The following is a 12,500-nucleotide window of genomic DNA, read 5'->3' as shown; positions in this document are numbered from 1 at the left end:
CCACCAAGCAGCAAACCACTCACAGAGACTTTCCCATATCCATCAGAATGAAAGCAAGTAAAAAGCACTGGATGGAGATGGATGCAAAGGCCAAGGGTTGTTTGTTGTGAACAATGCAAATCAGAGATTTATAACACGGGCTTCACTGTTGCGTGTGTGCCTGTCCTTGTGAGTCGCCCGACACGATGACATTTGATTTGAATGGCATATTTTGCATCTCAAGCAACCAAGCGCTCGTGGAAGATATTCAGATGAATGGAAAGTCACGCTTGCGACATTTGCTGCATGGCTAGTCCTCATTGCTACTACTCTATTGCAGAAGCCCGCTGTCACTTCACAGTGATGAAGGGACACATCGGCTTGGAGTGTCCCAAGGTCACGTTGCGTCTTGGCTTATGGCCGTGGAGCAAATCGTTGGCTTATCCATGCTATGCTATGCTATTTTGACCACAGATGAAAATTAACCTACTTGGCTAAATCTGGCACATTTACATGTTTAACTCTGGTGCTGAAATCAAACTCTTTGCTACGCTCACATCGCTATACAGTCCCTGAGCCTCTGCACTATAACACTACTGGAGCAAAGAGTTGGCTGGCCAATCGGTGCGCAGCACGAGTGGATCCTGTGGCTTACGTTTCGTCCGTGTAGGAGATCCCAAAGTACTCCTTCTCCTTGAGGTTAAAGTGAGAGGCCACCAGGTCCAGGAGGTCCTTCGCCATCAGCTTCGGCTGTGAGAGGAGGAGGAGAAACACAGGTTGCTGGGTTACGGCAGGGCAGAGTCGACTCCATCGCTGACCACCTTAACCTTCACAAGCTTGTGTTACCTTGGATTGATGTTTAGGTTTTTTCTCCTGTATTTTGGTCTTTCATATCATGTAAAGTGTCTTTGAGTGCTCAGAAAAGCGCTTCAGAAATAAAACATATTATTATAGTCACGGATAAATGTGTGATAATGATAGCAGCAGTTGTATAACTACCCACTGTGTGTAAAGAGAGGGTGGCTTGAGCGTATGTGTGTGTGTGTGTGTGCACACGTGTTTGTTTGTACGATCCGCTTTATCGATGTACTGCAGTGACTAAGCATTTTGAAAGAGAGAGAGAGAGAGAGAGCGAGAGAGAGAGAGAGAGAGAGAGAGAGAGAGAGAGAGAGAGGGCGATAAGGGAAATGAATAGAATGAGGGAGATAGAGAGAGAGAGAGAGTCTGTCGTCGATGTAGTCTAGGGGGTGTTGCTGACAGTGCAGGTACCCTGTCCGCCTCTACCTCCCCTCTCTCCTCCCTGACCTACAGCATCTCTGCCGAGTCACTGTGCAGGGCGGGACAGCGTGCTGAGCTGCAGCTAGCTTACAGTGAAAATGAGCTAGCTCAGTGATTAGCATCGCCTCAGAGCCTCATAGCCGAACACTTTCAAGCCCACATCCACCTTCTAGTCCACATAGCTGTGGGAGTGCAGAGTGAAGGCATATGCCGCTGGTTTGTGACATTCTGGGCCACAGAGGACCCCACCCTGAGGTTAACCATGGGTGTGCCACACTACACACACACACACACACACACACACAGAACCAATGCATGCATGCGCGCACACGGTGTACACACACACACACACACACACACACACACACACACACACATACACACACAGACACACAAAGAGCAAATGCATGCGTCACATTCCAGCAAGTACACAAAGACATACATACACACACCGAAAGATATATATATATATATATATATATATATATTTCCAACAGTTTCTTGGGTGCCATATACACAGAGACCTGCACAAATGTGCATGTAGATGTACATTCGCCAGCCCATTTCAAGAGCAAGAGGCCATGCAAAACATGTTTGCAACCCACTCACTGCAACATATAGGATAAATCGTTTGCTGTGCTGTTGGTACACCAGGACCCTGACAAGCATGAAGGCTTGTACACACACACACACACACACACACACACACACACACACACACACACACACACACACACACAAACAGGGAGATAGAGAAGAATACACTAAGCGTATCTGGCTATCAGCTTACTGAATGGATAAAGATTCAATGACCGATCTATTTAGAGGGTGATTTCCTTCAGACAAACATAAATATACACATACATATAGACACACACACACACACACACACACACACACACACACACACACACACACACACACACACACTTAGACTTGCACGCATGCACACACAAACACTGTTGACCTAGATCCTATATAATAGCTACTCCTACACTCAGGGCTGCTGCTCTGCAAAGAGCTCTGGAGCAAACCAACCAGAAAGAGCAGGGCTGGAAAATGAGAGAGAAACGGACAGATGAATGGATGGAGAGACAGACCGATGGATGGACAGTGGATGCATGCATGTATGATTGGTGCATGGATCGATGAGTGGATGAATATATCGATCGAGAGCTGAGCTGGTCCATTCTGATTTTCAGTTCCTCTCTCTCTCTCTCTCTCTCTCTCTCTCTCTCTCTCTCTCTCTCTCTCTCTCTCTCTCTCTCTCCCCCCGTCTCTCTCTCTATCTCTCTCTGTCTTGTACTCTATAATTCTCCCTCTGCTGCCATTTCTCTGGTACTAATGGCACTAATGAATGTTTTGGTTTAGTCTGAGACAGACCCTGGTGGTCTCTCATTAACACCCAGCAGACGCATGCCCTGGCAACAATATCTATTATGCAATGCCCACGCCATCCAGACCACAACAACCAATGAGCTGAAGACAGAGGAAGACTGACTCACACTGTGAGCCAATAAGCGAGGGTCACTAGAATAACAGGAACATTAAAAACACCACATTCTGTCAAAAATAGCCCCAGACTAAATGGCTTGAGGAAACCACGCCAATCTGAATCCAACTCTATTCATTTAAACACATGGAAGAACCCGGCTAAATGCTATTTGGATTGTGGGATTGGATTGGAAATTGAAGTAAAGGGATCCAGCTGAATAAAGCATGCTTCTAACGAGAACATCAGGCCGTATTACATAAGCTAAATCAATTTGATTCACTCCGAAAATAACTAACCACCCCCAATCCCTGCGCGCGCACACACACACAGACAAGCACAATCACACATTTGACAGATTCTCACATCTAACAGACGCTGAATCTGTGAGTGGCAACTAATAAATGATAAGGTGTGCCTTAGGAAACACAGCACACACACACACACACACACACACACACACACACAAACACACAGGCACATGCATGCAATCGGCATGGCTATCTATCAGACAGGAAGGCTCACTGCTAGCTCAGACAGCATTAGCGCTAACAGACATTTTGCTAGTGCCTCCTCAGCAACACAGGTAATTAAATCGTTTAGAAATTACAGGGAGGTGCAAGATAGGAGGAGCAGGGAGGGGCGCCACTCGCACAGAGATGGGGAGAAAACACAACACTACAGACTCCCACTGTATATCACACACCGATGTGGCAAGAGCACGGCTATGGCCTCCTGCAGAGAGCTGGTTCACTGGTTCACTGATTTCACGGCTTGCCGCTGTTGGTGATGTTGTCTTGTTTGTATGGCAAGTTAACAGGTGCCGTTAAAAAAAACATGTGGTGTTTTTTTCCAAACCCAAATAACCACAGACGGCCGTGAAAATATGGACAGGATTACCATTGTCTCATTGAACTTGTGTATAAAAATGGACACCTTTTAAGGATTCCAAACCATTTACCACAGGAAGCGTTGAAGTCACTTTTTCCTCTATACTAGTGTTTAGGGGTTTCCTCCGTTTACAGGCATCAGTTCTCCGCCTAGGAAGTGGGTCCACCCAGGCTCATAGTTTGCTGCCAACGATGCATCTCACCATAAACCAACCACACACAGTGACATTTCAAAGAGAGGAGTAAGAGGAGGAGGAGGAGGAGGAGGAGGGGGAGGAGGAGGAGGAAGAGGGCAAACAACACCAAGGGGCTGATTGGTGGGAGGCTTTCAGGACCCTGGCAGAAATATGATCTTCCAATCCAGTGACAATTCAGACAAACATTTCTGCAGACCGTGAGTCGAGGTGCACGAGAAACGGCTGTGTCTGAAACATACATGCTTATTTTTAAAACATGGTCCTGCACAGAGAGCCCATGTGAACATCCCACAGAAGAATATTCTGGGGGAAAGAAGAATCCAGGCGTGATGGATCGGCTTTGGGACATACAGGAAACCCCGGAATAACGCTGGAACCCTCGACGGTCCCACTAAGCAGTCAATGGCATACTAAACATCCTCTGCAGCAGGAGGGAGGGCTCAGGGCACGGTGACAGGCGGGGGATGAAACTGCTAACATCCTCTACCACTGTTTCACTGCAGCCACCGCTTTTCTTCAAAAGTATACTTCTTCTTTTTTCTTTTTGTTGGGAAGCTTGAGCTGTGGATGGCTGGGTTGTATAATGCTATTGACTAGATCTCGGTGCATGTTGAAACTCTCCCAAAGACTTTCCCAACTCAAGTCTATGGATTTTAGGTGGTCTTCCTCTGTTGTTTACTGTGTAGTGTACATTCTGTTTGATACTGTGTACTGTCTTGTACTGTGCGTTCACTGTCCGTTTTACACTGTGTACTGTCTGTTTTGGACTGTGCGCAGTCTGTTGCCATATTGCCTGAGACAAATGCCAATTTTGTGTAAAGGGGAGGGACACTGAAGGGTTTTGATTTTATCTTATCTCAGAGGTGCCTTTAGATGTGGGTGAATCAGGATGGCTGTCCATCTATTCTTTTAATTCCCCCCATCGTCTTTTGTTGTTTCCAGACCTCCATGATAGCGTTGTGTTATTTTCCTGGCCAGGGGGATGAGGGGATAACAAGTGGAGCGGATTGGTGGAGGAGGTGGAGGAGGTGGTGGGCGGGGGGACTGATTGTTCTCTGATTTAATGGAAGCCAGCAGTCTTAGAGGTAATGGGCTCAGAAAAGAGATTGGGGGGTAGGCCAGAGAGTAAGAGAGAGAGAGAGAGAGAGAGAAAGAGAGACAGACAGACAGACAGACAGAAATGCGGGATGATCATTGTGGCTAATCGGGGCAATCACATTCCGAAACGTGCAAAACTGCAGTTATCTCTCTCTGTCTCTCCTTTCCATTATTTGATCATGAAGACTCATCTCTCTTCTCTCCATGCGGCCCTGTCCTCTGCTCTCCCCACCCCTGCATTCTCTACCTCCATCGCGGCCTGTGCTGGGCTTCACTCCGGAGCAATGACTCTCTGCCTTTCTCTCTGTATGCATCCGGCAGAATAGGTTAGTGCTTGAAGCCATGGGGATGAGGGGAGGGGAGGGTGGGGGGGGTTGTAACTAGCACAAGGAGTTGTGGTGTGGTACACAGAGATAGAAAGTGGAGAGAGAGAGGAAAGAAAATTAGAGATATATAGACAATATAGAGAGGACGAGAGCCAGTGTTAGAAGCAGAGACGAGAAGAGAGGGAGAGGGAAGGGAGGGGAAAATGGGCTCCCAGGAGATGGAGGGTTGCATAAGTGAGTGAGACACAGAGCACGAGAGAGAGAGAGAGAGAGAGAGCGAGAGAGAGAGAGAGAGAGAGAGAGAGAGAGAGAGAGAGAGAGAGAGAGGCAAGAGAGAGCAGAAGATTGAGTGCCTGCAGGTGAGTGCGACAGAGGGGAGAGCAGAACTGTGAAGCTAAACATAAACCAGAGGGAAAAGAGAGGGATCAGTCGACTAGGAAGTGAAACCATAACAGACGTTGTGATTGGTTGGCTGTAAAGATGCGGTGCGGTGGGGCAGAGTGGGGAGTATACTCGATGAGGGCAAAAGGCATGCTGTCGCGATTGAAGATGAAAGTCAGAGTAAAGGATATTCTGCTGCAAGATTCTGCTGGGGTTTAGCCGAGTCAGAGAGAGACAGACAATGATACACAGAGAAGAATGAAGGGCTTTATTACAGGGATTGGTACCAGAGGAAGGAGATGATTGGAGGAGGAGGATGAGAGGAGGAAGACAAGGATGGAACAAGGAGGAAGAGGAGAGGATAAGGAGAGGATAAGGAGAGGAAGGAAGAGAGGTGATGACGTGGGAGCTGGATGAGTTTTGGAGGATCTGTGTGTGTGAGTGTGTGTTAGAGAGAGACAGAGAGAGAGAGAGAGAGAGAGAGACAGACAGACAGACAGACAGAGAGACAGACAGAGATTATAGTGTTGGAAGATAAAACGGGTGAGAGGTAAGACAGGGCAATGTCACCGCTTCACCTAGGTCAGCAGAAATGGGGCCCTCTGAGTACAGCTAGGGGGGAGGGGGCATGGAGAAAGTGCCGGTTTGAGGGGGGGGGGGGGACTCACTTGGACGAGAAGCTCCAGTTTCCTGTCGTCCAGGAGATGGACCTGGCATCGCCTCCCCTCCGTCATCTAAGAAAAAGAGGAGACAGAAACATCCCGTTAGAGATGGGGAGTATGGTACAGGATTCCAGACAGATCCACAGCGCACCACACACAGATTTTCGGTTCATATTTGTAGCAGAAAAAAAATACAGACAATCAACAACACGTAAATATAGCAGGGCTGATAATTGTCACTCGCTGTGCAAATGAGGTCTATTTTAGACGGAAAATATTCTAAAACATTATTTTGCATCTGTCCCGACACAGTTGCATGCTGAAAGACCTAAAATAGTTGAACTGAATCAGATCCAATACAGAGGACTGTGGTGCTTTATAACAATACTATAGATCACATCATTATGGACTGGACATCTCGCCCAAGAATGAGTCTATGAGTAGGTTAAGGACAACCGGGAATGGAACCCAAAACCTTCAGGCTGGGAGGGAGGGGAGGAACACTCTAGCAATGAGATGACCCAGCCCTGTATCTGAGAGAGAGGGACCGCATGGAACCTCATGGCATCACGGAGGATGCTGCCATATTGTGGCTTCAGGGCCGAGACAACAGCGAAGCCTCTGTTCTGGATGATATCAGCTCGGTCTTAACAAGGTTAGCTCAACTAAAGCCTGCACAATGGACCAATACAGACAACTTCCTGCTTTCCCCCCAACCCCCCTTCTTCCTCAAAGACATATTTGGCATTCCGGGCTCAAACAGGAAGTCCATTCAGCATCACTAGACAACACTGCTGGCGTGCGGATCACAAAGTGGCGTAAACACCAAGCAGGTGCAGGGATGAGCTGAGCCGCTGTGAGTAATTCGGCGTCACCATACACACACACACACACACACACACACATCGTGAACACATTAGTCCACATTCTCACCCAGTTACAGTCCTAAGATGTTTAAAGTTTACTATTCAATAATAAAATCCACTTGCATACAAAGGCTGGAGTTTAAAATGTGATCTTCCAGACCATGTGCGTTTGAGTGTATGTATGTGCGTGTGCGTGTGCGTGTGTGTGTGAGCTCTCAGCACATGTGGAGTTTCTCTGCTCTTTAACAGGAAGTAAGGACCCAGAGGAACACAAACACACACACACACACACACACACACACACACACATTTCCCTCACATCTGGGAGCAGGGCAGAGGTGGAAGGGGATGAGTGTGTGGTGGAGGAGGTTGGGTGGAGGAGAGGTGGGGGGGTGTGGTTTAGTTGTGTGTGGGTTGAATCACAACCCTCATGGGGTTGGATATATTTTTTAAATAGTAGCATATAGTAACACATGTCTATCTATATCTTCACATATTCGCTAAACTTCCCACACGCCTCCCACAAGCTAATATATCTATATATATCTTCATACAAATGGAGCCTTGCTCCATTAGCTCATAAAAAAGACTTGGTAACATGGTCTACACGATAATTTGGTATTTGTCGACACGGGGGAAAAAATCCTTTGTAGACGATAACAGTAAACACTTCACAATCATATTACAGTAATGTAGTTATTATATTTATCAATTGGTTATTATTTAATGGTTATGTTACAAGGCTTGAATTATGTAGGCACTTGACATAACGATTAGGCCTGCAATAAACATAACAGTATGGACAGATAAACAGTATGACACATCCACATACCGTATAAGAACATTCATACAGTATTAAAACCTCAACATACTGTATGAACATAAATATTAAAGTTTGAACACACAAATAAACATAAAGTATGAAAACATAAACATACAGTATGAAGACATAAACATAGTGTTAATACACACATCGATGATGCCATTTGTAAAATAAATGTGATGAAATCAAACGTGTTAATGGAAGGTTTCAAAGGTTATCTTCAAGCAATTCATGCAATCTAACACCCGACTCCAATGCAGATGGGGCAAAGACCTACACTCCTCTACCTAGAGGTCCAGTGTAAACTAAATGTGTGTTTATTTCACAGGTGTGTGAAGTGTAGAGAGAGAGAGAGAGAGAGAGAGAGAGGAGGGGGTGTGTCCACAACACTGTGTGCTTACATAGGGGAGAGGTGCCATTTCACTGGGTCCTGCAGAAAGGAGGGAGGGAGGAGAGGAGGGGGAATGAGATGAGGATAGTTAAGTAGGAGAGAGAAGGTAGAAGGAGAGAAGGAAAGAGGGAGAGAGGGAAGAGCACTGCACCCGCGGTGAGAACTCAGTGGCTGTTGCTCTCTGGATGTTTATGTTGTGTGTGTGTCTGGGTGTGGGTGTGTGCGTTGGTGTGTGTGTGTGTGTGTGTGTGTGTGTGTGTGTGTGTGTGTGTGAGCAAGTGTTTGTGTGTGTGCGCGCGCATGTGTGTGTGTCCATGTGCATGAATGTGCACGGGTGTGCATGTAGACATTCACAGACAAACAATTGAGTTAGTGAGGAAAGCTGCTTATTCAGTACCTCATAACACTGAAATCTTGTATTGTTTAACACAACAGTCCGAGTTCAGGACAGAACTAAGCCCCAGCCTAAGACCGGCCCTGTGGCTAGACACTAGATAGAGTGGGCAAGACACAACTGACCACCAGACAGCTTAAAAGTGCTCCAGTATGCAATCGGGCGATTCCTACAAACTGCAATGCAGACACCACAGACATACAAAGTAATGTACACAAATACACCCCCCCTCCTCCTCTTCCTCTCTCTCCACTGTTTAGGGCACCTAGGGATGTAACAAAGCCTATAGACGTCAAGGTTACAAATTGCTTGCTGGAGAGTGAATTCACAGAACTTAATCTGGCCCTGCAAACACACTCCCTCGTATAAAAGTCTTAAAACCGATTTGGTGAAATTGGACACACACTAGGCTACTGATTTTTCCCATCCAAGGCAAAGATAAATTAAATAAGGTCTCTTTGAACACAACTGACAAAACAAGCCATGAGAATGGAATACATGCGTGCCATTCCAATAGTTATACTTTGGTTATGACTTAATAACACGGATGCATGCACGCACACACCACACACACACAAACAATCACACACACACACACACACACACACACACACACACACACACACACACACACACACACACACACACACACACACACACACAAGCAGATCGGATGGCGGAATAGCTTCACAGAGAAATTGAAGAAGAAGAAGAACACATGACACTTCATGTCACTACACCATTATCCATGCAGTACTAACCCACGAACATGTTTGACCTATTACTAGACTGGTATCAATTGGCTAACGTCCTGAACAGGCGGATTTCAATGGTAAAAAAATATATATACAAAGAGATAGATAATAAGATGGTGCTTCAAAACACAGTATCATTATCCACTGAATACACTGGGATAGAGCGAGAGATGTCTTGGGCGAGACAGGAGCGATGACCAGTACGATTTGATTACCTTATAACTTATCCGTGGCGGTTCTGCAATCAGCTCCACGTACAGTTGAGTTTTTCTCAATCCAAATTATTTTCGGAAGCAAGTCAAATATATAACCCACAGCTCAGTGAAGCCTCCTTTGCCTGCCTAAGGGAGGCACGTCAGCATCCATGTTAGTGGCCGGAGCAGAGCCTATACTATACCCCCGGTAAATCCTAGACGGTAAACGCAGCGCGATTAGAGACGGCAGAACCTAATCACACATCCAACTCGTTCACCGCAATCATAACGGACAGGCAAAGAACAACCCTGTGTTCACGGCGGTTAAAAACTCGGTGTTATACGCGGCTCCATCCCTCTTCTTCTTCTCCTCACGGGCCAGACCTCCGATGCACCCCCTTCTGTTACCGCTGCCGGCGCCGTACATAAACGCGGTGAACGTGTAGACAGCCAGAGACCGTACCAAAACGCGAACAACCGAGGGGAGTGAAGGCTGAACGTTTACAGGCTACGTGGACGCAATTGTTTCATTCAAAGCGTATCGCGTTGAATTCCACTCGTTTCCTTGTTGTCATCATCGGCGGTGCTTCGACAACACAGGAATAATAATGGAGGCAAGGCGAGGGGGCGGGGAGAGGGTTAAGAGGACATTTCTGCTGCAGCACAGGCACGAGAAACTGCAGACGTCTTTCTCTCTCTCTCTCTCTCTCTCTCTCTCTCTCTCTCTCTCTCTCTCTCTCTCTCTCTCTCTCTCTCTCTCTCTCTCTCCTCCCTCTCTCTCTCAATGTGTGTGTGTGTGTGTGTGTGTGTGTGTGTGTGTGTGTGTGTGTGTGTGTGTGTGTGTGTGTGTGTGTGTGTGTGTGTGTGTGTTTGTGCATGTATGTGGATGAGAGAGAGAGAGGGTGTGTGTGTGTGTGTGTGTGTGTGTGTGTGTGTGTGTGTGTGTGTGTGTGTGTGTGTGTGTGTATGTATGTGTGTGTGTGTGTGTGTGTGTGTGTTTCTTCCTGTCTGGATTTCTGAACACAGAACTCCCTCCTCAGTTCTGGCTTGCTCGAATGGTTATAGGCTCCAAGACTCTGCTGCTGTTGCAGCCGTTATATTCGTATTTTCCTTGGATGACCTAAATTGGGCACCACACGTGTGTTCACGGTAGGCCTACTCAGAGCAGCCGTTGAAACCACGCCGTGTTCATAACACGACCACGCAGCTTTCAGTAGGAGGACCATAAATAGATGGCTGTTATGTCGTTATTCCTTAAATATTCTTACTTTTATTTTGAAAATAAGTCATCTTGCAAAATGCCTCTCTCATAACTGTGATTGAACATCACCCCGTTCACAAGATCCAACCTAACCGGCACTTTTGGGGAAATTGTATGTAACCAAAAAAAAAGATAACAGTCACCCAGATGTTTAAAAAATGTCCAAAAATAGGTTACAATTAACATGCCCAAAGCCTAGGGCTTCACGACTCCATTTCCTGGGCCAAACTGGCCCGCGACCGAGCCATATGTGAAACATGATAGGCCCTGCAAGAGTCTTGGATTTCTCCACATCAACACCCCAGCCCAACCTATAGTGTACTTGGGCTGTACAGAGAGAGGGGTTTTGCTCTATTATTTGTCACTGCCATTGTAATACACATGGTTTCTATCCCCGTGTGCAGAAGGTCTGAGGTCTGCAGAACACAGCGGAGGTGTATCCGTTCCCAAACGGGCTGGATGTTTCTGTTTCTGGAGAGGGCCTGTTCCAGACACCGGAAACGGGGCCTGTCCAACTTAAACATCTCCAGATGATTCTCTCTCTCTCTCTCTCTCTCTCTCTCTCTCTCTCTCTCTCTCTCTCTCTCTCTCTCTCTCTCTCTCTCTCTCTCTCTCTCTCACACACACACACACTCACTCTTACTCTCTTTCTCTCTATCCCTCTTTCTCTTACTTATTCATTTGCTCTCTCTTTCTCTCTCTCTCTCTCTCTCCTTCTTTCTCTTAGTCACTCATTCTCTCTCACTCGCTCTCTCTCTCTCTCTCTCTCTCTCTCTCTCTCTCTCTCTCTCTCTCTCTCTCTCTCTCTCCCCCCTGCCTTCGCTGGCCAAATACATATCAGCCTTTCATTGGCAGCTTCCTCAGTGAGCTATCACAAGGCTGCTGTTGTCTGAGGGTAAGACAAGAGAGGGTGGGGGTTTATCAGGGGATTGGGAGGAGGGGGAAATAAGAGCAGTAAAAGGTTTGCAAAAATATTGAAAATGAAAATGTAAGAATGCAAGCCAGGCATAAGGACATTCAATTTGAGATTATTAAATCGCTACAAACAGAATTGGGTTTCGGACCGCAAAGAAGAAAGAGATAGATCAAGGTGATGAAAGAAAGAGACAGAGAGAGACAGACAGACAGACAGACAGAAAGGGGAGATAGAAAGAGAAGAAGGAATCAAGGCAGTAAGGGAGGGAGGGAGTAGAATGAGGCTTACACCCACACACCCACCCACACACACACACACACCATGGACCAGGAGTAGTAGAAGGACGAAGGTGGGGGAACCCCTCAATGGGTGTGAGCTATCTGGGCCCCGGGCCCTCTATTCTGGGCCGGGGCGGGGTCCTAACGAGGTGGTGTTCTGGACCGTTTCACTGGCTCAGGATCCGCGAAGGGTGGAGGCTCTGCAGGGAAGGGGTGGGGTTTAACAGCCCAGATGTTAGTGGAGTCAGAGGGGATTTAGGGTCGTAACAGGAAGAACGGATGATGCTTCTCTATCCGTCTGCCTGTGTGTGTGTCTCTC

The 12,500-nt window shown here is 46.9% G+C and overlaps 1 protein-coding gene across 1 annotated transcript in view; it reads right to left on the bottom strand.

Annotated features, from left to right (window-relative positions):
* Nucleotides 1-12,500, bottom strand: part of frmd4a (FERM domain containing 4A) — a 67,766-nt gene that overhangs the window by 34,462 nt on the left and 20,804 nt on the right. The window contains exons 2-3 of the mRNA XM_084477638.1: nucleotides 6,310-6,375; nucleotides 635-729 (exon numbers count right to left, since the gene is read on the bottom strand). Coding sequence (XP_084333764.1) covers nucleotides 635-729; nucleotides 6,310-6,375 — 161 coding nt within the window. The remainder of the gene's footprint in view (nucleotides 1-634; nucleotides 730-6,309; nucleotides 6,376-12,500) is intronic.

Source organism: Micromesistius poutassou (assembly GCF_964030765.1).
Source record: "Micromesistius poutassou genome assembly, chromosome: 13".
Taxonomy (NCBI): domain Eukaryota; kingdom Metazoa; phylum Chordata; class Actinopteri; order Gadiformes; family Gadidae; genus Micromesistius; species Micromesistius poutassou.
The sequence above is the reverse complement of the archived record's forward strand: the minus strand, read 5'-3'. Positions and strand labels throughout refer to the sequence as shown.